Here is a 26,263-nt window from a genome sequence, read left to right on the forward strand (position 1 = left end):
AAAAAATCACATGTACATAAGTATTCACAGCCCTAGCCATGACACTCAAAATTGTGCTCATGTGCATCTTGTTTCCACTGATCATCCTTGAGATGTTTCTACAATTTGATTGGAGTCCACCTGTGGCAAATTAAGTTGATTTGACTTAGTTTGGAAAGGCACACACCTGTCTGTATAAGGTCCCACAGTTAACAGTGCATGTCAGAGCACAAACCAAGCCATGAAGTCAAAGGAATTGTCTGTAGACCTTTGAGACAGGATTGTATAGAGTCACAGAGCTGAGAAAGGATACGGAACATTTTCTGCAGCATTGGAGGTAGCACTCAACATAGTGGCCTCCATCATACATAAATGGAAGAAGTGTGTTTCACTTCTTCCATTATAACTAGACTAGAACGAGTAGGCCGCCCGGTCAAATTTTGCAATTGTGGGAGGTGAGCGAGAACCCGATGGTTTATCTGAAAGAGCCCCAGCGTTTCTCTGTAGAGAGAGGAGAACCTTCCAGAAGAACGACCATCTCTACAGCTCTCCACCAACCAGTCCTGTGTGGTAGACTGGCCAAATGGAAGCCACTCCTCAGTAAAAGGCACATGACAGCCTGCTTGGAGTTTGCCAAAAGGCACTGGAAGGACTCTCAGATCATAATAAACAAAGATTGAACTCCTCATGTCTGAAGGAAACTAGGCACCGCTCATTAACTAGCCAATACCATCCCTACAGTGAAGCATCATGGTGGCCACATCATGCTGTGGGTTTGTTTTTTAGCAGCAGGAACTGGGAGACTAGTCAGGATTGAGAAAAAGATAAATGCTGCAATGTAGAGAGACATTCTTGATGAAAACCTGATACAGAGTGCTCTGGACCACAGACTGGGGTGACGGTTTACCTTCCAACAGGACAACTACCCTAAGCACACAAACTTTCACATTGTCATTATGGGGTATTGTTTTTAGAATTTTGAGGAAAATAATAAATGCAATCCATTTTAGAATAAGGCTGTAACATAAAAAAAGTGCTGTGAATACTTTCTGGACACACTGTATATGTGGTACAAAGCCAAACACGACTAATAACCTCAGAACACAATTCCTACAGTGGAATTCCTACTGTGCTATGCATTTTTAGCTGGATTATCAGTCAGGATTAAAGAAAAGGATGACACTAAATATAAGGAAATTCTTGGGGAAAATCTGTTCCTTTCTGCCAGATATATGAGACTGGCACAAATGTTCACCATGCAGTAGGACAATTACCCCAATTATACTGCTAAAGCTAAACTGGAGTGGCTTAAAGGGAAACATGTAAATGTCTAGGAAAAGCCTAGTCAAAGCCCAGACCCCAATTGAGAATCTGCGGCATGAATTGAAGATTACTATACGCCAACACAACCCATCTATCTTAATGGAACTTAAAAATAAATTTTCCTTGGAAAACAAAGAAATTTAAAAAATATTTCCAGTGTGCTAAGTTAACAGAGATATACCTCAAGAGATTTGCAACTGAAATTGCTGAAAAATGGTGCAGCCTAGCCCTGAACACCTTCACCCAAAAACTACTAAATAAATAAATAAATAAATATGGTCCTTCATTATCACAAAGAACATAAGTGGTCAATCGTGTATGTTAATGGAAAAAATTATTAGCAGTACAAATGATGTGTCGCTCTTATTGCATATAATGTCAATTTTTGTAATATTTCTTAATTACTTAGAAAATAATTAAACATCAAAATATTCTCTAATCGCACACACATTTTTAATTTATAACTGCCTTCAGGCTGCTTTTAAATCCTTCATATTTATAATATTAAGGCTATCAGAACATTTGACACAATAAACTTTTGTACACTTGCACATTTAAGCAACTACCAAATCAGCAAATCATGTTGCGACACCAGAAAGGATGACACCTAACCATCTCCACCATGTTCACTTGAACTTATGCCTTCACACATTATTGGAATAGAGTTCAATTTGTTCTTCTGCTGCTGTACCCCATTCTGCAAAAGGTTCAAGATGCTGTGCATTGTAAGACGCTTCCCTGCTCACCACAATTGAAATGAATGATTAGGAGTTAATAGGGTGCTAATTTTGATCATTTGGCAGGATTGCGTGTCAGTGGAGCCATGTTGAGTCAGTGGGAGGAGTAAAATTTAGCAGGATGCTAATTTCACGAGTAGGTTTTTTTTTTTAAATAAAATTGGTTATTCAGCATGTGCAGTGAATTCAGTAACTACACTGAATTGTTCTTTTAAGGATAAAAGGCCATCTTTCATCTCAATGATATCTAGATCAAACAGATTGAAGAATTCACATATCTGGAATCGCTGGTCCAGTAGAAGAAAGTGACATCTACCACAGAGACTCATAGCAAGAGTGGACAAGCAGCCATGGCATTCACCTCTCTCAAGTGATGCTCATGGAAATTAACCAACATTTCTATAAAAAAAACGAAATCTGACTTTTTCAGACTACAAAAACGTCCAACCATTCTTTATGGATCTCAGATATGGATCCTGCTCAAACCAGAATTAGACAAGCTTGACATTTTCCAAATGTGACGAGTACCCCAGAGCCTGCATGTCTTACTTTGCGAATCACCTTCGGCACCTCAATCTAGATGATGCCAGAAACTTGACTATAGACCTCCAAGATTGCAAAAGTCTGTTAACTGAAATTCAAAATACATTGTCACCGACAGCAGTGTAATGACAAACCCGTCCAAATGCCAGCGATGGATGGATGGATGGATGGATGGATGGATGGATGGATGGATAGATAGATCTTTGTCATTACATAGTATAGATAAACAGCAATAAAATGCTATTTAGCATCTTTCAAAAGTACAAATAGTAGAACTGTGCAAATGATCTTATTATCTCCAAAACTGCAGCTCTTGTGGTGTTTTACCGGTCTGCAGTGGTCAGTATACATAGGCGACAGGGTCATAGGCAACTGAGGCTCATTGATGCATGTGGGGATCGAAGGCTGTCCCGAGTGGTCCAATCCAACAGACGAGTTCCTGTAGCTCAAACTGCTGAATAAGTTAGAGCTGTTAACGTTTTAGATGAGTCTGAACTGTTTTGGCAACAAAAGGGGGACCAAAACAATATTAGGCAGGGGGTCATAATGTTATGCCTGATCCATGTATATATACACAGGTGCAGCTCAATAAATTTGAATATCATTAAAAAGTTGATTTATTTCAGTAAATCAATAGAAAAAGTGAAACTTGTATATTATATAGATTCATCGCACACAGACTGATATATTTCAAGTGTTTTATTTCTTTAAATTTTGATGATTTTTGCTCACATTTATCAGAAAACCCACCAATACACTATCAGAAAATTTGAATACTTTAAGAACAATAAAAAAAAAAAACATTTGTACTGAATTTTTGGCCTTCTGGAAAGTATGTTAATTTACTATATATGTACTCAATACTTGGCAGAGGCTCCTTTTGCTTTAATTTCTGCCTTACTGCCATGGCATGGAGGTGATCAGTCTGTGGCACTGCTGAGGTGGTATGGAAGCCCGGGTTTCGTTGACAGTGGCCTTTAGCTCATTTGCATATTTTTGGTCTCTTGTTTCTCATTTTTCTCTTTACAATACCCAATAGATTATTTATGGGGTTCAGGTCTGATGAGTTTGCTGGCCAGTCAAGCACACCAACACCATAGTCATTTAACCAACTTTTGGTGCTTTTGTCAGAGTGGTGCCAAATCCTGCTGGAAAATAAAATCAGCATCTACATAAAGCTGGTCAGCAGAGTGAAGCATTAGGTGCTCTAAAACTTCCTGGTAGATGGCTGTGCTGACCTTGGCCTTGTTAAAAAACAGTGGACCAACGCCAGCAGTTGACAACTCCCCAAACCACCACTGACTGTGCAAACTTTACACTGGACCTTAAGCAACTTGGATTCTGTGCCTCTTTTCTCTTCTTGTAGACTCTGGGACCTTGATATCCAAATAAAATACAAAATTTTCTTTCCTTTCATCTGAAAAGATGACTTTGGCCCACTGAGCAACAGTACAGGTTTTTTTTATCCTTTGCCTAGGTAAGACACGTTGTCTCTGGTTCAGGAGTGGCTTGACACAAGTAATGTGTCAGTTGTAGCCATGGATACCTCTGTGCGTAGTGGATCTTGAAACGCTGATTTCAGCTGCAGTCCACTCTTTGTGAATCTCCCCCAAATTCTTAAATGGGCTTTGTTAAACCTTTTTTCTACCACATTTTTTCCTTCAATTCAACTTCCCATTAATGTGCTTGGATACAGCACTCTGTGAACAGCCAGCTTCATAAAGCGATTACCTTTTGTGTCTTACCCTCCATATGCAGGGTGTCAATGATCGTCTTCTGGACAACTGTCAAGTCAGCAGTATTCCTCCATGATTGTGTAGCCTGAACGAGACTGAGACACTATTTAAAGGCTAGGGAACCCTTTGCAGGTGTTTGAATTGAATTAGCTGATTAGAGTTTGACTCCACATGTCTCCAATATTGAACTTTTTCACAATTTTCTAATTGTTTTAGATGAATTGGTGGGTTTTTGTTAAATGTGAGCCGTAATAATCTAAATTAAAAGAAATAAACACTTGTAATATATTAGTCTGTGTGTGATCCATATAATATACAAGTTTCACATTTTGTATTGAATTACTAAAATACATCAACTTTTTTATGATATTCTAATTTATTGATACCGCTGTATATGAAAAAAAAAACAGAATTTATAATATGTGCAAGATAAGTGAACAATAAAAATGTAAAATATGTACAAGATGTATGTAAGCAACAATTTATGTAGAAAAATGAAATATGTAGAATTAGATGTACAACAGTGCAAATATAATATAAAATGTATACAAATGGTATACATATATAGTGTATAAAGATAAATTAAGTAGGCCATGCATTTACAAGTATTCACAGTTATAATTATACAGTAAGGAAATAATACATAAGAGGCAGAGTGGAGTAGAACTGCCTAAAGACTACAGGCAGCAAAAACATCAGTAAAGCATTTAAAATACATCAATGTTCTAGCAGTGCATTAATGAGTTCAGTGGAGATGGTGGTTGTGGGGAAAACAATTGGTCCTATTCCTGGTGCAAATGTTCCTGTATCTCCTTCTGAATGGAAGTTGTCTATATGATGACATCTATCTGAGAGAGAGATGCTCAGTGGCAAATAGTGTGTTGGACGGACGGACAGACAGACGGACGGACGGACGGACAAACAGACAGACAGACAGATAGATAGATTATACCAAAGTGCTATTTGATTCTGATTAGCTGACATTTATTTAAAGTGTCTCAGATTCACTTCTCTCTTTCCCTCATTTTCTCCAGTAACCAGTAACTGCATATCAATGTCTCAAGTCTAGTTACAAAGGTTTGAACAGTGTAATTAATTCTACACGAAAAAGACAAAAGACACAAATGACTTAAAAATGATTGTGGTAACTGTGTTACAAGTGATATAACCGTCTTCGGTCAATTTAATTAATTAGAAAAATAACTTCCTTTGTGTCATAGCCGCATTACCACCTCGGGTGTGCATTATCCGACTATTAAGAAACCTTCATCAATTATTCTGCACATAAATTTCAGCGTGGAGTTTATTGGGTCAATCATTTAATTTCTTTGCAATCAAGAGTACTTGAATATAAATTGCATTTCATTTTAATATTTATATTGAAAGAAAGAAAGAAAGAAAGAAAGAGAATATATCATCCTCTTTAGAGGAAAATAAATGGTGCATTACATGCTTTTATTCAAATTGTGTTGATTTCATTTTCTGCTTTTGTTCTTTTAACTAATGCATGTTAAATGTTCTCAAGACGTTCTATAAAATTATGCCTGTCATGCTAATGGTTCAGTGCTAAAATGAAAAAGTTGAACATACTGTATTCATGCATACCTTTTCTTTCTTTCTTTCTTTCTTTCTTTCTTTCTTTCTTTCTTTCTTTCTTTCTTAGTTTGTCATGGGCAATTAAGACGTGCATTTCATCATCTCTGCAAACTTATTTCACTCAGATAAAAAAAAAAGTAAAACTATTGGAAAAGTCAAAAGAGTCAATAATCCTTTCCAATAAAAGTAATAAAAGCAAAACTTTCGGAAGGTTATAGAAGAATACAGATTTAAAGATGCAGAAAGAGGAGAGCGGAGGAAGAAAAGGTGTGCTGAGGAAAGCCAGCACTAATTTAATATGAAGGTCAAGAGGGTGGGAAGAGATAACTTGATGATGTTGAAAACATTATATTGTTATCTTCATGCTGTATTCTCTTTCCTGCCCATTATCTTGCATCTGAGAACACGGTTAAATAAAGTGGTAAGTTCCCAGATGACATTGCCTCTGGGCTGAGCTCGCTAGACAATTCTTATCTGCACGCAGCATATCTGATTTCTGGATTGTTGGCCAGTGGGGGTGAAAAAAAAAGAATACAAAAAAAATACCGAAACCCTGACAAGCCATGAAGAGAGGAAAGTGCAACCAGGAAGGGTGCTGATGCTATTTATTAACCTGTAGAGTTTTCGGATTCACAGTTCAGTGCTTTTCATACAAATGCGTTTGGTCTGAGTACCCAAGGCTCTGTAAAGCCTACTCAGAAATAGTGTAGATGTGATCACGGGATTGAGGCTATGCTCGCACTTTTGGAGCATGTACTACATGATGAAATCTCAGATTCACTCTCTGTGTAGTGTGTGTACAGTGTGGCTGTGTGTGTGTGTGTGTGTGTGTGTGTAGTGCAGACTACAGAGCTAATGAGATCACCAAATCCAGATCGCTATATGTCAATTTTATTATATATTTTTTTTAGCTTAATGACAGATGACGCATGGGCTAGACATTACACACACACTACCCAAACACACATAGACACAACTACTCTCTCACACACTAGACACAAACCTACTAAACACAAATTCTACATATTTACATACCATATATACATACTATACACACAACAATACTCAATTACACACAATAAGATGTCATGGGTGGCCAAGGCTCCTTGATGCAATTGGGAAGCAAAGGCTGGCCTGTGTGGTACAATCTAACAGATGGCCTATACTGTATATCTGCTTAACTCAGTTGATTCGAGTTTTATTTGCATTTTATAGCATTGTTGATTCTGTAATGTTTGTCTGTGCTTATTCGAAGTGATTAATCAAGGGTAGATTTAGTCTCACTTAAGCTGTGAATTGTGGGCAGATCTTATTTATTTTTTATTGAATATGTAACCAGCTCAATCTTGTTTTGCCAGCAAAAAGGCACCAACAAAATATTAAGCAGGTGGTCATAAAGTTATGACTGGTTGATATTCAAACACACTATGCACACCACACACTAAACACATGCACAGATACACACACTACACACACACACACACACACACACACACACACACACACACACACACACACAAAATACCCATATAAATACTAAATGCACACACACTAGAATGTAAATTGCAGGTGTAGAAAATACTTGCAAAATGTAACTGTACTTTGTGCTTGAACTTGGAAGCAATTTTAAAAAAGACGTATTCTCAGTATTGATGAAAAGGAGTACTTGTACACATACTCAAGCAGATTTGCAAAAAAATAAAATAAAAAAATAGAGCGAGAGAGACAAAAAAAATCTCTTCTCTCTTCTACTCCTCACCTTTTTATTTTGACCTTCAGGCTTCTTGTTGAAAATCTTAAATGCCATGAGATTTCTTTTGTTGTTTTTAATTCAAGAAAAATGTAAGAAAAATTATTTTTCTTGCCACACTTTGCTGGATTTACCAGTAATTCATAAATGATGAGACATTTCTCTCTCTCTCTCTCTCTCTCTCTCTCTCTCTCTTATATATATACACTGACAATCAAAATTAGAGAACAATTTATAAACAATTGAACAATTCTGAAATAATGTCATCTTCACTGCTCAACAGTTGAGGGAGTTTTTGTCCTGTCTATTCCATGCTACCAGAACACATTTTCCACAAAATAACTTAGACATTTCCAAAAAAAACATAATTTTCCAGAAAACACACTGATCAAAATTTGAGAACACTTTCAGATACCTCCCAGTTATTGGTGTTAATCTGGTACCTGGTGCTAATTTCCTTGATTATCTGTCAACCCCTATTTAACTGCCAGCCTAACTTCCAGTTTCACTGACTCTGCAAGATGGTGGGATGTTCTAAAGTGACTGAAAGCCTCCGGCAGCAGGTTGTCCAGATGAAGGCCAAAAGGATGACCCCATCAGCCATAGAAAGACAAGTTGGCTGTTCCAAATCTGTGATTTCAAGAATATTGAAATTTACAACATCACAAACTCATTCCCTGCATTCATCACCCAATCAGCCCGCAGTGTTCATGCAGGACAACGCTCCATGTCACACAACAAATTAGGTAAAGCAGTTCCTTGAAACTGAAAACATTGAAATAATGACATGGCCTGCCCAGAGTCCTGATCTCAACCCAATAAAGAACCTCTGGAAAATCGTTGGTGACAAAGTTATGGCAAAGAAACCCACTACAGTCACCGAACTGTGGAGGAGACTGGAAGAAGAATGGACCAAAATCACACCAGAGCAGTGTGAGAGACTAGTGCTGTCCTGTGGTCGTAGATGTGCTGAAGTCATTTAGAGCAGAGGCCTGTACACTTCCTCCTAATTGCTGACTATTGTAACCTTCAGAACATTTTGTTGTAATCTTTTTCCATGCTACAGTCATTGTTGTTCTCTAATTTTGATCAGTGTGTTTTCTGCAACATAATGTTTTTTTTTGTATTTTGTGGAAAAGGTGTTCTGGTAGCATGGTATAGACGGGACAAAAACTCCTTTAACTGTTGAGCAGTGAAGATGACATTATTTCAGAATTGTTCAATTGTTTATAAATTGTTCTCTAATTTTAATCGCCATTGTCTATAGATATATATCTATATCTATGTATATCTATTTCCGTTTGAGGAAATCGAGCTGCGTCGAAACACTTTGGGAACGCCCTAAGTTGTGCACTCTCTGGATCACGTGTAAAATCCGGCCAATAGGCAAGTTGTGATGTCATCGGCGGACGGGCGACCTGTTGTTTAGGTAAGCGCTTTGTGTGTTAATTTCTGTGGTAATCTTTGCAACATAGCAAAACAGACAAGCTTTTGCATGTGTGTCCCTCCTTGCCCCCGGTTCATTACAGGAGGTGATACTCATGAGCTGTTGTTTGTTTGGGAGTGGAGCATGCTCAATCGGACTATTGTCCGTGCTGTAACTGTTTGGCTATTCACACTCACCGCTCCCGGAGATCACTCTTCAAGGAGAGTGCTCTCCCTCGCGGCTCTGGTCCCACTCTCGCTTAGGCAAAGCGGCACTGAAAATTGTGGGGCTTGAAGGCCGACCTAGCAAAAGGTATGGAGACGTGTGAGTCCTCTCCAGCCTCCCCTGCTGGGCTGAGCTCCCGCACCTGGGCTGTCCAAGCTTGGCTGGGTGAGAAGCAGAACCAGTGCATTCCCAGCAAGCTGGATGAGAGTTTTCTGTGTCCTGCGTTACACCCTCCGTACCGGAACCTGTAGTTTTTTCCCGACCTGCACACCGAGGTGTCCAGGTCTTAGAAAACCCCAAATATGACCTGTTCTTTCTTTCCGCACAGTTCGTTGTACGAGGATATAATTGGATTTCAGGATTGTGGCTATAGGGAGATGCCCAGAGTTGAGGATATAAGGGTTTGCCCGTCCACCTCGAAGGTTTATGTGTCCGCTTTTGCGGCTTATTGTACCCCACCAGCGGGGCAGTCATTAGGGAAACACCCTCTCGTGACATGTTTCCTGCGTGGCACCTGGAGGCTGAGGCCCGGGTTACGATCTGGAGTGCTTGTGTGGGACCGGGTCGAGGTGGCCTTTAGGTACCTGTCGGTTAAAACTGACTTCCTTTTAGCAATATCCTTTCTTAAAAGGATTGGAGACCTACAAGCCCTGTCTGTGGCCCCGACTCTGCTGGAGTTTACCCCTGGCATAGCCAATGCATTCCTCTACCCTTGAGCTGGGTATGTACCTAAGATCCCTTCATCGGGCTCTCCCAGCGCCTGGCAGCATGCCACCCAACTCCACCTCAACATGAAGCTCTGCAAGGTGCAACCGCTGCCTGGATGTTGAACCAATGCAGCTGGGCTCTCAAGGGCTATCCAGGAGAGAGAGGACCCGCCGCCTGGCCGCTGGGAGGTGTCTGTACTGTGGGTCACAGGGGCACTCCATCTCTCGGTCATTTCACCACTGTCCAAGTTGACCGTATCTCTCTTAACCCCGCTCACTCTATCTCTGTGTTTGATCAGCGGGGAACTTCATCTCCCAGGCCTGCCTCGAGCGATTACACCTCCCCCGAGAGAGGGGCTCCCAGGACCTAGCTGTTCAGACCATCCAGGGACGCCCGATGGGTGAGGGGTGGGTGAAGTACTGCACGCCGGTGGTAACGCTACAAATGGGGCTGTTTCATCGAGAGGAGATCTGGTTCCTGGTCCTGGAGAGTTCAACAGTCAGTGTAATCCTGGGGAGACCCTGGTTACAGAAGCACGCACCAAGGTGTTCCTGGGACCCCTGTGACATCCTGGAGCGGAGTCCCCACTCTAAGGAGCACTGTCTCTCCCACCTTCCAACGCAGCTCCCATGGGCGGTGATAGGCGCCACCCGGGTGGAGGAGGCCACGACCAAGTTGAGTTTCCAAGGGAGTACCGGTTGTTTGAGGACGTGTTCAGTGCGCAGGCCGCCACCTGTCTCACCCTTCATCGACCTTGGGACTGCTGCATTGACCTACTCCCCGGTGCGAAGCTTCCCAAGGGCCGTGTATACCCGCTGTCGGCTCCCAAGCACCAAGCAATGGAAGAATACGTGCAGCAGGCTCTCCGACAGGGGTTCATCACGCACTTATCCTCCCCAGCAGCGTCAAGCTTCTTCTTCATGGGAAAGAAGGACGGAGGTCTGCGCCCCTGTATCGACTGCAGACAGCTAAACTCGCAGATCGCTCCTCTTCCGTACCCCCTCCCGATCGTCTTCACCAAGCTCGATCTCCGGAGCGCTTACAAACTGGTGCACATCAGGAGGTGAGACGAGTGGAAGACGGCCTTCATCACACCCTCAGCGCACTATGAATACCGGGTCATGCCGTATGGCCTCTCTATCTCTTCAGGGGTTCATGAACAAAGTACTTCGGCCCTACCTCCAGAAATTCGTCATGGTCTACATAGACGACATCTTGATCTACTGACGAGATCTGGAGGAACACCAAAGACATGTGCGTGCCGTCCTAAAAATGCTTCGTTCTCAGCGGCTCTACCTGAACCCCTCGAAGTGCGAGTTCCACCGCATGACGATCCACTTCCTAGGTTACATCATCAGTGCGGCGGGGATCCAGATGAACGAGAGGAAGGTTAAGGCGGTGAGGGAATGGCCCGTCCCAGAGTCAATCAAGGAGCTACAGCGTTTCCTGGGGTTTGCAAACTTCTATCGCAGGTTCATCCAGGGTTACAGCAGGATAACCTTTACCCCCTATACCTATACCCCCCCCACATCGCTCCTCAGGGGTAAGACCCGAACCCTGAGGTTGAACAAGGAGGCTCAGGAGGCCTTCCACGATCTCCGCCGTCATTTCTGTAGCGCCCCAGTTCTGCGTCACCCCGACCCCCGGAAGCCTTTCGTGGTCGAAGTTGACGCCTCCTCGACCGGGGTAGAGGCTACTTTCTCCCAGCGGTCGGGAACACCTCCCAAGCTCCACCCGTCTGCCTTCTTCTCACACAAGCTCACCGCCGCCGAACAGAACTATGACATCGGCAACCGCGAGCTCCTGGCCATCAAGCTGGCCTTGGATGAGTGGAGACACTGGCTGGAAGGAGTTGAGCACCCATTCACAGTGGTCACCGACCACAAGAACCTCCAGTACCTCCGGGAGGCTCAACCCCCGACAGGCACGCTGGGCCCTCTTCTTCACCAGGTTCCGGTTCCACATCACCTACCGAGCCGGTGCGCTGAACGGCAAAGCCGACGCCCTGTCCCGGATGTACGGACCGGACGAACCTAGCGACCCAGAGCCCATCCTGGGGCCTATAATCTGGGAGATAGACCGGGAAATACGCACCGCAGCACGACAAGAGACCGCTCCTGTGGGATGCCCAGAGGGGCGCACCTTCGTCCCGGTCTCCTGCCGGCACAGGCTCATCAGGTCAGTCCACGAGATACCGGGCACAGCCACCCGGGGGAGAAACGGGTGGTCCAGCTCATCAAGGCGCGATACTGGTGGCCAGGTATGACAGGGGAGATCACGCATTTTGTGCAGGAGTGTCCCACCTGCGCAGTGTCCAAGGTTCCACGTCACCTGCCAGTGGGCAAGCTGATGCCGCTCCCATCCCTCAGCATCCCTGGTCGCACCTGGGAATCGACTTTGTGACGGATCTGCCCAGGTCGGAGGGCCACACCTGCATCCTGGTGGTGGTGGATCGCTTTTCCAAGGCCTGCCACTTTGTCCCCATGAAGAGCCTGCCCACCGCCCTCAAGACTGCGGAAGCCCTGTTCCATCACGTCTTCCGGAACTTCGGACTCCCAGAGGAGATTGTCTCAGACCGGGGCCCTCAGTTCACGTCTCGAGTCTGGAAGGCCTTCTTCAAGCTCCTGGGGGTGTCAGTGAATCTGACGTCAGGTTACCACCCGCAGTCCAATGGCCAGGCAGAGCAGAAGATCCAGGAGTTGAGCCGCTACCTGAGGACTTATTGTGGCCAGGATCAGGGGGAGTGGTGTCGTTTTTTACCATGGGCCGAGTATGCACAGAACTAGCTTCGCCAGGACTCTACGGGGCTCACCCCGTTTCAGTGCATGCTAGGGTTTCAGCCACCCCTGTTTCCCTGGTCGGACGAACCTGGCAATGTGCCCTCAGTGGACTTTTGGTTCCGGGAGAGCAATCGGACCTGGGAATCAGCACACACCCAGCTGCGTCGAGCCCTCTGCAACACCCGCCGACACGCTGACGCACGACGGCTGGACTCTCCACGTTTCCGTCCAGGGGACCTAGTATGGCTGTCCACAAAAGACCTGAAGCTGAAGCTGCCCTGCCACAAGCTGAGCCGACCGGGTCAACGACGTGTCCTACCGGCTCAAACTGCCCCCGAGGTACCGCATTCACCCTACCTTCCATGTGTCCCTGCTAAAACCTTGTGCCTCTCCTGTCTCTCACCCCCCAGGTGGCCCCGCTGCACCTGCCCAGCCAGAGGTCGTGGACCAGCCCGGTGTCTATGTAGTGAGAGAAGTTCTGGATTACAGACGGCGCAGGGGTCGCCTAGAATACCTGGTGGGCTGGCAGGGGTTTGGACCGGAGGAGCGGTCATGGGTGGTCCGGCGGGACGTGCTGGACCCTGCGCTGCTGGCGGAGTTCCATGCCTCGCATCCACGCTGCCCGGCGCCCCGGACGAGGGGCCGGCCTCGTCGCCGGGTCAGGGCGCCTGGTGCCGCCCCTGGGGGAGGGGGTGGTGTCAGGGAGCACCCTGCTTCTTCTCATGTGCGCGCCCGCCCGTCCGGAGCTCCTCGCCATCATATTGATTTCACACACCTGTCCCTCGTTACACACACAGCACATAAGCACTTCACGCACCCCACTCCAGCGTCCGTTATTGTTTCTGTGTGTTCGTTCTACGTCAGTGTTTTTCATTAAACTCTGTTTGCTGGTGACTCGGCTTCCGCCTCGTTCACTCCTGCCTAACAAATGGTAACAATTTGGAAATTATATTGTAATTATATTATAATTATATTATAATTATATTGTAATTATATTGTAATTATATTGAACTGTGCAATACCTTTTCTTATGAATGTCTGAAAGATCAGACACATTCCTATAACAGTTAAGCAACAGCATTAGAATGAATTAAACCAATTATATACGTTGTGTTTAGAACAACTGCCACTACCAAAGTGAGTAATTAGTAATTAATAGGCACATACATGCAACATACATCTAATTGCTCTAAGAATTCAATTACCATTTAACTTTTCAGTGTTTAACAAATTTCAGTGTTTGTATAGAGTTTCTTAACATCCGAAACACAGAAACTTTTCTAGAGGTGTTTCTGGGCCCAAAGATCACAGGCATCCAATTTAGATTTTTACACCTGTCCCTAGTTTGATTTAAAGATGATGATATTTTTTACTGTGGAGGATATACATTTTAGCAAGCCTCAACCTCCCAACCTTTTCGAAAAGTGATGCAGCCACCAAATTCCAAATTTTCTTTGAAATGATAGTTATTTGATTAAAACTTTTTCTGTGTTCTATTGTGAATAATAATAATAATAATAATAATAATAATAAAAAGATTGTGATGAAAATTAAGATAAGCAAATAAGTAAAAATTCAAAGTTTAGGGATACATAGTGTACAGTAGTGATAACGTTCGTTAGCTGAAGTCGTCTCATCTCCAAGGTAAATACACTGCGTAAAACCTTATTATATCTTTACATACTCTTTCTATTATGTTTTTATACAAGATTTGTTATTTAGAAATGTATTTTCCTAATTTAATAACGTGAAACATAAAAACAGGGTGGCATTTTGAGGGTTGGAACGGATTAATGCCATTTTAAGTATTTTTAATAGAGAAAATTGATTTGATGTGCGAGCAAATTGAGATACGAGCCCGTCCACTGAACTAATTAAACTCGTAGGTCAAGGTACCACTGTAAATGTATGTATGCAAAAACAATCTCTACCTTTGACGATGATTTTAAGTCTGACATTTTAATTTAGTCCTTTAAAGGAATGATGAACACTATGGAAAACTTTGCAGGTACATCTGACGAATCTAAATGATCTATTTGGTATTATCTTTATTAAAACTGCCATTTGTTAATTACTGCACCAAGCATTTGTAACTTACTGGTGAATGCATAAAACATGATGTAAGTGTGCATTTATAAATGAATCTGACGGCAGCACTGCCAGACAGGAAGTTAGGTAAACAAAGTCGTATACTGGTACAAATCTTATTAAGCATCTTCATGTCCATGCCCTGAGGGTATGTGATAGCAGTAGCAATCACAAGCACAGGTCAAAGTAGCAACAGACAACAGGATAGGTCACAGCAGTAGCAGCAGATACAGGAGCAAAGCCACCCTGTTACCCATTTGTTCATCTACACCTTTCCTCCCACAGTCAGAGAAGGCCACCCCTGTCTGTGGTCAAAGTAAAACTACAAATCACTCTTGAACCTCTTTAGTTATGGCTCTGCTTTTATGTGATTGCTTAGCCAACTGTAGCATGTCTGTAAATTTGCGGCTCACTGAGTCTGGCTGCTTGGCCTTAGAAAATGCTGCTTGCCGCTTTTATTTATATTTGATTTGTTAGTTGGTGTACAAAATGATTATGGGAGGGGTATGATTAAAATCATTATATGAATTGTACTGTGTAAGAATGTAGGTATGAATGCTAATTCTGCTTATGGCTTTAGCTTCAAGAAATCATATTATATGCCTTAAGCAAATATACATATGAAGAATATAAATTTAAAGGTGTGGGTTTGAGAGATAATGGATCAATTAATAATAATAATACATTAACATTTAATAAATAGATGATTGTTCTAGCAATCAGTGACAGGACAGGATTCCTGGCAATGGTCTTTATGCTCTGTGGAAGGACTTCTTTTTTATGTCCATTTATCAATATCATGGAAAAAAATGATTTTCTTTAAAGATAGCTCATGTCCTTTCTGGATGCAGATATTATTTCTGCAAAGGGCCAAACCACTGGATGTCATCAGAAGTGAGCAGAGGCTTTTTCCCTTCTAAAATTTACAATTGAAACATAAGATTAAAAATAGTTATTTTACAATCTGCAGCTTTGAAAGAATGTCCAAGAATGCCAATGTATAAAAATGGCAAGATAACACAAATGCAACCACACATCAGTATGTTTACATTTTAAGTAAGAGAGTATGAACTGAGATGATTACAACCTTTTCATTTTTCCCCCTGGTAGTAACACCGAGCTAAAAGTCTAGCTCTACTTATTAGATGGTCACGATAACACTTGATTATTAATATTGATTCCCAGCTCTGGGATATTGATTTTGTTCCAGCACTATTGACTGCAGAATACATATCCTAACATTGGTGACTAGCCTTAAGAGAGTGGCTAAAAGCAAACTCAGCAACCTGCTGCAGGGAACAGAGCTGTAAAAATGTAAAATACTCTTATGATTTAAAACAAAAGAGCAGTGCAATGGAAGGCACACAAGACCTTTCTTCTTGCAATGCTCTTTCTTTAGCTGTGCACATTTCTCCCGTAGCTGCCACTGTTGGCTGTTGTGAATGTGCCATTATTAAAATGAGTGTCATACAGTAATAGCTTTGTTCTGTCTGGAGAATGGGAAATGTTGACATCCATGTTGTGTCGTTACTCAATTCCCACAGAGTTCTCTTTGCTGAAAGGATGCAAGGCAGCAGAATAGCTTAAAAAGGCAGATAAAACATTTCATCCAAAGACACAACTATTTACTCAAAAGCATTCGATCATCATGTCATGTGGTTAACAGAATAGAATTTTATAAGCTATGCTTTTCCACGTCGAGGCAAGGGAAACAATCGAAATGCTTTACATATAAAGGAAGGCTCTTTATCTTTTTATGTAGAAGGTCACAGTGCATGGAGCATTTAATCTATTTTGTGTTACAGCTATGACACTTATATTGCAGTAAAAATTGAACAAATCTATTGAATGGGCACATATACATTATTCTCAGACAAAAAAGTTATTTAGTGAATCTTTTCATCTTGCTAAACATGTATGTATCAAGTGTATACCATTTGTGCTTCTATAAAGATGCTTTAAATATACTTACTCTGATATGGTCTATTTATGAAAAAGAAATCACTATAATCCACATTTCCAGGTAAAAAAATAAATAAATAACAAAAATATATGGCGCAGTCCAATTAATTCCAAAGGTGTTCAATAGTGTTAAAATCAGTGCTCTACATCAGTACACTCAAGATCTTCCAATACACCCCATGTAAACTATATCTTTAAGTTCACCTTTATGCTTTTAGAGAATTTGACTATCTGGGATCATTTTAAAGTCATCCCAGTTTGGGGAAGAACCACATATGGCTGGAAAAATCAAGTATCCGTAAACTTTGTTCAAATAGTGTACATAAGATGTACCATTGGGGATGAAGTCATCCTTTCTCTCTTTTGGCTGCTCCTGTAAGGGGTTGCCATAGAGGATAATCAGTCTTCATATCACTCTGTCCTTTACATCTGCTTCTTTCAAACCCTTTCCCTCACCACATCCTTAGTCTTCCTTTTTTTCTCCTGCCTGGTGGCTCCATCCCCAGAATTCTTCTGCCGATATATATACCCCATGCCCCATTTTTGCACATAAACAAACCATCTTAATCAAGCCTCTCTCACCTTGTTTCCAAAATGTCCTACATGCATGGTCCCTCTAATAAAATAAATTCTAATCTTGTCCATCCTCATCACTCCCAATTAAAAAATGGTGATGATGTCATTGTAATCAAAATTACAGTAGGTCTTTTTTGCCCTGAGAGTTATAATTAATCTAAAATAATCTAAAAAATATGTTAACCCTTAGTCATCAGTGCTGCTTCAGTCTTCAGTCTACACTATAGGCAGGTGTCTTTTCTGCACCACATATCATTTCAAACCTTTTATTTCCAGCCAGTAGCATTATGGAAAAAGAAAACAAAAGAAAAAAAATGACAGTCAAAAAAGTTTTTTATCTGAGATTTGCACAAAGCAGTGATGCAGTGGAAAATATTCTTGGGGCGAAGTAACAACAGAGACTTGGAGATCTGCATAGAGATGCTATTTTACATGCTATTTTACATCTGTAAGTTATAATATATCTCCCTTTACAGTTTTATACAATTTTATAGGTTGTATTGCCTGTTTGTTTTTATAAGAGAAATGCTTGAAAAGTAAGTGTGTGTGTGTGTGTGTGTGTGTGTGTGTGTGTGTGTGTGTGTGTGAGTGTTGTTGGGATTGGAATTGCCACAGATCAATATGAATAATCATGACTGTAGAACAATAGCTTGTCTGGCTACCTGGTCATCAATATGAATGCCAAATCAATATCAATAGCCAAACATGTATAACAATAGCCTTTAATGATCAGCCATTTATTTCAATGCAGACTGTATGAATTGAGTATGAATGTCCACCTGAGCTTAGCAGGTGGCTCTCAAACAGGGGGAGGGAGAAAAGGATCAGGCATAGTCTCAAATAAATGTTTGTAGGAATCTAATTTTTCATGATATCTTAATTCAATTTAAAATATAAACTCATTACACATGTGGCTTTTAACCCATTACTTTCAATTCAGTAAAAAAAATTTTCATGGTACTTATATATAACTTTTTATAACTTATCTTTTTGAGCAATATCAACTTTGAAAAATGGACATTAAATCTCAAAGTGTCTTCTTTTTAAATATATTTAAATTGTGTATGAAGAACCTTTTTATTGGGAACTGTTAACATTTAAATTTAGGTAGATCATTTTCAGCTGTGAGTCCCAAAATCTGTGCTGAAGGCTAACAGGTTAAAGATATGACACACATACAATGTTCAGATTATGTATTCTAAACTGAGATTAAAGGTTTATTCAGGATCTATGCAAGCTTGTTTCTGCTACACTTGAGTAAACTTTATGCAGTCTTATCTCTAACTTGCAACCTGTTCCCTCACAATTGTGAGTTACTTTGACTTGATGATTCTGCCACATCAATGCTACAAGCATATTTTCAGCCTAAAACAACCATTTAGAATGGCCAGTTTCCATATTTAAAAAAGGTATAATTGCTTGCTTGTTTTTACTCTTTGTTTTGTTTACTGCCGTATAATTCTCAAGTGGAATGTTCACTTGTAGTCACAGGATGTAAAGTTGCAATTGCACAAAATGTATTTTTTTAAATTGAGAGATTAAAAAGAGACATTGCACAATATTATTTTAAGTCTGCATAATACCTTCCTCATACATGGCAGAAATTAGCTTTATGCAGATCTATATAACATTTAAATAAAGACCACAGTAATTAACATGACTGTGCACTATTTCTGAGTTACTGCTTGTTGTGTGGTGGTTCAAATAAAGCTGTTAGTTTGTTTGTACTGTAGGAATGTCTATAGGTTATGTATGTAATCTTGGTTCCCTGAGGGAACGAGATGCTGTGTCAACAACGCTTTGGGAACGCCTCTGCATGACCATGCTCTGAACCATGTGTGCATTCAGTCCAATAGAAAAGCTTTAAAAGTAAAGGAAGTGCTCATAGGGATGCAGGGAGTGTCATCGCATTGTCTCATTCTCTTGGGTAACCAGGGTTACATACACAATCTAGAGACATTACTCTTCAGGAACTCAAGTTGCATCCACAATGCTTTGGGAAATAGTGTACAATACTAGTGTGGATGGCTAGGTCGAAGGACAGAGGGCCAGAAGTGGCACTAATAACAAGGCTATAGGCCCTGACAAAGGTCAGTGGGGAAGACCAGCCCACAGTGTTGCAAATGTCTTGGATTGATATTCCAGAGGAAAAAAAAGCCTTAGAGACCACCACACTTTGGGTTAAATGAGTTCTGACCCTGAAAGAAGCGGGGAGACCTAAGGACTAATAAGAGAAGTGGATAGCATCCACAATCCACCTGCTGAGGGTCTGCTTATCCACAGGGAGAACAATCTTTCACTGACCATAGCAGACAAACAGCTGGTCCAACTTTCTTCACAAGGCAGTTCTGTGGACGTATGCGAGCACCAGGCACATCTGTTTAAGCTTCTCCTGTTCAGGGGCCTGAAGGTTAGAATGCCTGGAGCATGACTGGTCCTGAGACACCCAAAGGCATCTTGGGAATATAACCCGGCCTGGGGTAGAAGGTGGCAAGAAGAGCTCCCAGACAAGCCACACATAGACTATGTGTATCCACCTGTGATAAAGCGGGGGCAATAAGGAACACACAGCCAAAAAGACAGTTACACAGAGCACTTCCCTGAACAAACAGAAGCTATCAGAAGCTAGCTATCTCCACGGCATGTGCTTTATTACTTCTTGGTCATGACGCGCCCCGCTGATGTCGTGCTTTTCCGTTGGACCGATTACACACGTGGTTCAGAGGTTGGTCACGCAGAGGCGTTCCCAAAAAAAGTTGTTGATGCAGCTCGAGTTCCCGAAGGGGAAATGCAACTATTTGTTAGAAAATGTCACAGGAAGGTACAGAGAAAAATAAAAGAACCCTTTTGCTAGGATTAAATACAAGCGTTTGTCAAGAGGGGGAGCTGTCAGAGCCAGAATTCACAGATCAACATACATTTGTGAAGAATACTCCTGGGATTATGGGTCATCAATACTCGGTAAAGCCCCAATCAATTCCATTAACATCCCGCTAAGAGAACCCATGAACACCATCACATGTTACACGTGAGATATTTTAGCTCAAGACACTAAATGATAGTTTTGGAGAGATTGCCACCCTGAGATAATTATTCTTAAATGCTGTATTTAGCCGTCTCTCCTGGTGCGACTCTGATTGGCACCCTACCAGCAAGGTTAATACAGCTTGAGTTGATGATTAGTAGGAAAGTGTCTATATAAATTGAATTTGGCACAGGCTCAGAACACATTACCAGGCTCACCAGGATTAGACAATCCTCTCTCTTGAGAAAGACTCGAGTCACAATAGCGAACTATGGAAACAACGGATGGGAATTTACAGTAAACTTACTGTAATTTTCAGCAGCATACGTTCAACAATAAACAGTTTGTTACATAATTCTGAAACTATTGGCAAATATCAGAATATTTAAGAGTATGGATTTAATCATATGATTTAAATCACACAGATTTGGCATAATGGGCACAATCATAATCATTACATACTGCATTACATACACTATAGTGCACATTGCATACACACATATATATATATATATATATATATATATATATATATATATATATATATATATATATATATATATATATATACTGTATAGTCCCCAGGTATATTGTATAATAACCTCCATTCTTCTGGGCAGATATTCCACTATATTTTATAGTGTACTTGTGGAGATTTGTACTCATTCAGCCACAAGAGTTATTAAAGTCAGGCACTGATGTAGGGTGAGGAGGCCTGGGGTGCAGTCAGTGTTCCAGTTCATCCCAAAGGTGTTCAGTAAGGTTGATTTCAGAGCTCTATAGCAGGCCACTCAAAAGTTTTAACTTTAACCAATGTAACTATATTTTTATGGAACTGATTTCATGTTTTTGGTGTTTTGCTTATTCCAAAAGGTTTATAAAGCACTATTGTTATAAAACAATTTATGGAACTAATATCTCATACATATTAATGGAATGGAAATAGATAATACCCTTTGACATCAGTTTTCAAATTTCCCTACACAAACAATATAAGACATTCAGGAAATTGTACATGTCCATTCCTATTCTGACTAAATATACAAAGAAACAGTACAAAAGCTTGATAACTGTTGGATTTACATTTGATAATATGTCAACCGAGGTTTTTTTTGTTTGTTTTCTTGTTCACACAATAAAGCAGTGGTCCAGTAAATCAGCTGCCAAAAATGAACTTAATGTCTATTGGTTTAAGCGATTGCCCTATTCACCAGCTTTGCTTGTCTAAATATATAGATGCAGCTGGGAACCTTGATCAGGCAGCTCTGATTCTTTACACTGACATTAGAACCAACCTCTGTGGCACATCTATATGGATGGGACTGTCTACAGCATGCAGGGCTGAATCTCCACACCTACTCCGCATTAGCCTGGGCAGTGTTTTATGGTTGGTGCCTATTAATTCAATAGCAAGGCATGTTTACAGATATGGATTCCTATCACGTAGAAACAGGAAAGCTTTGTAAATCTTGCATACATTTTTTTTATTACCACAGCATTAATCTGTGCTGGAGTATGTTTTGTCAGAAGATGTTGAATAATTGAATAATAATTAAACTATCTTTAGAACAGAAACTCAGACTGTAATTCAAATTGCATGCGCTTATATTGATATGTTGTACATAATTTCATTAGAAGCATGTACAATCATGGATAAATGAAAAGAGACTTTAGTGTCAGTGGTTTGTAACAGTCAGAAAGCTTTCTGAAAGTATGCGTCCAGTGTAATATCACAAGCTGTGCTTTTCCAGTTTTACTGTATCTACTTCAGGAAACAAATCAAGGCTGGTGATGGATCCAATGTGTTATAGATCCTATAATATAAGTGATGAAAAACTGTCACTAGAACGAGCTAACAAGCATAATGGTTTACTTGTTAATAAACAAATAATTGTTGGTTGTGCAGGCATTTTAGGCAAATGATCCACTCACTGGTGATGAAATGTTTAGTAACCAGTTGCCCCTGGTTAGATTATTTTCCTGAAAATAACAGTGTTAAAGTCTTTATTAAAGGTGCATTTGTAAAGCCGCTTTGGAAACAAAAGAGCTATGCAGAGAAATGCCTATGGGTGACTTGCAAGAATTCATTTTGAGAGGATCTATTATATCCTCTAGTTGCTTCCTGAACGTTAAATTCTTCCACTTGCAATTTTAATGCTGCCACTTTGACCCCTGAACACAAACAATTCGGCTCCACCATGCAGATTTAATCACTGCATTTCAGTGACATCACAGCAACTGAGTCTTGCCCTATATCTGTACAAAACAGTCTGTCCCATCATTCTGCCATTAGTTTTAACAGCCGGCCTGGTCATTAGACAGGATGAACTGCGCACCAAGGGCCTCATAACTGTCTCCTCCATGGGACAGACTCATGGCTCAGAGACCCCAAAATGGCTGTGCTAAACAGAAAACACCATCAGGCTCAGGTCTGTATTGGCTGCTTCTTCATTGTGTCTCCCCACTGCGAACTCTCCACCCTGACCTTGAGATTCAGTATTTAAAAGGCACGGTATGAGCAATGCTCAGCAGGCCCACACTGTATCAATTACAACCCCCTAATTAAGAGTGAGTGTCTGCAGAAGATAAAGAATATCATTAGAGGGGCAAAAACAGTGGGAAACAAGCTTTTTTTCTTCGAGGGATTTTGGACTAATCTCATTTTGCTGTAACTGTTTTCCACCCATGTATTCTTTGAAGTGTAAATGCTAAGGAATAAATGTGTGTCACAGAAACCCCTACAGAAGAGTCTGTTTGTGAAGAAACAATAGAACAGGAAATAAGAAGTAGAAATAGGTATTTCTGTATTTCCAAAGATTACTACATATAAACTGTTCTGTAGTTTTAATTTGTTTTTGTGGTTGGATAAAAAAAAAAAAAAAAAGCCAGCATCCAATCATAATCCATTATATTGGTTGAATTCAGATAAAATGTTTTGTCTCCAAACTTTGACACTTTTTTGTTTACCAACTGAAGACTTGTTAAGAAAAATAAGGTGAGAAAAGCTGAAGGAAACCAAAGTACACCTGAAGTGTCCCAAATTAGTTCTAATGAGGTTATTAGCATGTGCACTGAAGCGGTTAAGGGGATATTTTCAAAGGCTTTTCCAATTTCCATCCAAGCACCTCAGACCGGCTGAAGAGGCCTTAGCTTAATGTAAGAGACATGCAGTCTCATTTCACCAATACTCTCATTTTCTCTAGAGCCCTCCGTCACGCTATATTGTGACTTATTCCCACAAGTGGCCAGGATAAATTGTACCATTTCCGACAATAGATTGTACCAATCTGTCTGCTTTGCTCACAGAGTAAATAATGCAATTATCTTTGTAAATATTTCTATTTCCGCAAGCTATGTTGGCAATAGCAGGTTATTTGAAGGCACTCTTCGAGTAAGTGATCAAAATATTTTGACATTTTGCCTTTGCAGCTTTTGCCCATTGTTGTTTTTTTGTGTTTTTTTTTTTTTTTTTTTTCATTTTTCTGTTCCTCCAAGACCTGAGCAGTGCTGTTGGCATTGCTGCTTGCTGCTGTGCCAAAATAAATAATGAATCAGCAGCAGCAAAAAGACTTTTGCAAAAGAAAGGCTGTCTCAGTTGAGCGGGAAATTGAATGGCGAGTTATCTTTCTGACACAAATACACATGCTTTCCATAATCCCTGGCTCTAAAACAATGTCATGCCACTTGAGGCTTGTCTGCATTTAATTTTAACTGTAGTACCTAGTAGCAAGCATCTGCACTGCTGGGGAAAGGCTGTGATGTACTTTGGCTGCAGGACTGTCTTTGTCAGGAGCTAGAAGGTCCCATAGAGCCTGTCCTCAGACAAAAGCTGTATCTGTTTCATAGGGATTAACAACCAGAATGCCCTTGAAGCTACTTCCAGTTTGCCTGCTGCATTCAATCTCAAACTTTAAATTTGGGATGACAATTTTGAGCTAATTGATTGTATACGATTTAACTGATTTAAAAAATGCACAGATATGAACCGATGATTGTGATGCCTACATTCTAATTAAAAAAATCCGTAAAATCTATACTTAAAAACCTCCAACATGTTGGTCCAATTCTAATTTGGTGCAAATGACATCTCTAATAGTGAACATTTTTTAAATAGTGGGGAAAAGTTTGCATAAAATAGAGGCATGAATTAATAAATTGCAATTCTGATAAAAAAAAAAAAATAAATGCAAAAAAAAAAAGAAAAGAAAAATATCCCCACACACAGTACACTCCCAAAGCATGATACAAAAACTCAAATGCAAAATAACATGGTGTGCTGCATTGAGGGCTAGTTTATAAGTTGTAAAATGGATAGGAATCATGTCAAATGAAACCACATTTACAGTGATTCATGTGATAGTCTTTTTTCATGTCATCATATTGTTCTTTTTGAATTTGAATACATCAATTCATTTGAATACATAATTTCTTTGGACCGTAACCACCTCGATAAACAGGGGTTTACTGTATATACTGTATAACTCTGTACTGCATTTGTTTTGCATGTGCACGAAACAGCTATCCATTCTTTAGAGTTTTATGTCCAGCTTCAATAATTTCTTTTAAAAAGAGAAACTTCTTCCACATATTGAGGGAGTGAATGATCTGTATTAACCAAATGAGGTCTAACAAATGTCAAATTAAATTTTTCCATTTATTTCATTTTATTTAAATCAATTTAATTTGTGCCAATGTAATAAAAAATAATAGTCTATTGCATTAAATTGATTTATAATATTTTATTCTTATAAAGTATTATAAAATATTTTTTTTATATTATTTTACCAAGCAGGAATTTTTATTTTAAATTGTTTTAAAACTGTAAACTGTTAATGTTTTCAAAACTTATTAATAATAAACTGATAAATAAAAAGCAAAAAAAAAAAGCAATTTTGGTTTGCATTTTGTCCCCCTTACTGTACCGAAATTGTACCAAACCTCGAACTTAAAAACCGAGGTACCTACCAAACTGTGATTTTTGTGTACCATTACACCCTAATAGAAATTAAAACTTCCTCATAAATTATTACATGTAAATTTTGACTTGGTTTACAAAGTAAATAGTAGTAAATATATGTTCTGACCTTTTTTGTGCCTGGATATTTTCTGCAGTGATGTTTTGTAGAACCTTGTCCAGCATATCTGTGCTTGCAGTAAGCTTGGCTGGCTGTCCCTCAGTTTGCTTGCCATGTAGACCAATAAGCAGTCCCAGGATGAAAGCTCCTGCTGCAATCAACAGGTATTTGATAACACAAGTAACACTTATCTTGTGTGCCTTGGGAACAGTCCCACTGTATTGCAAGACATAATTGGGATCTTCTTGTAATCTCTCAAACCTTCCATGGGGGGAAACAGAGGGCTGGATGATCCCTTGGTCCAAAATAATTTCACCACTTGGTAAGTTTCCCATGTTCTGTGAGTCTGCACACTCCAGTCGAAAGTTGTCCAACCCGTGTTCATCCATCTCCGGTTCCATTTCCCACTCTAGATCAACAGAGGTTAGCTGTTCGTCACATTCCAAGTCCTGGGGTTGCATGGAGATACCATGACTGGCATATGCTTTGGTGTATGCCATGTCCGCACCTACACACAAACAGTGCAAATAAAATAACTGATTTACAACAAATAGTACAAAGAATAAACCAATCATCGCCATTTTGTAAAAAGTTTTTCACTGTTTCAGCCAGTCAGTGTCATTCAGTGTTCTAACTACACCAAGCATTCTCAGAGGAGCCAGGAAGGGCACTGTGGTTCACTGCTGCTGCTAAAAAAGATCATTAAGGGTGACGACTTCCTGGGATCAAATTCA

General features: G+C 40.5%; 1 protein-coding gene across 4 annotated transcripts in view; it reads right to left on the reverse strand.

Moving 5' to 3' along the window:
* The window catches only part of LOC124391299 (inactive N-acetylated-alpha-linked acidic dipeptidase-like protein 2), a 316,808-nt gene that overhangs the window by 218,934 nt on the left and 71,611 nt on the right, over nt 1-26,263 (reverse strand). For all 4 annotated transcript variants that reach the window (XM_046857781.1, XM_046857783.1, XM_046857782.1 and 1 more), the window contains exon 2: nt 25,539-26,037. In XM_046857781.1, coding sequence (XP_046713737.1) covers nt 25,539-26,029 — 491 coding nt within the window. In that variant the 5' untranslated portion in view covers nt 26,030-26,037. The remainder of the gene's footprint in view (nt 1-25,538; nt 26,038-26,263) is intronic.

This window comes from Silurus meridionalis, chromosome 9, assembly GCF_014805685.1.
Source record: "Silurus meridionalis isolate SWU-2019-XX chromosome 9, ASM1480568v1, whole genome shotgun sequence".
NCBI classification, from domain to species: domain Eukaryota; kingdom Metazoa; phylum Chordata; class Actinopteri; order Siluriformes; family Siluridae; genus Silurus; species Silurus meridionalis.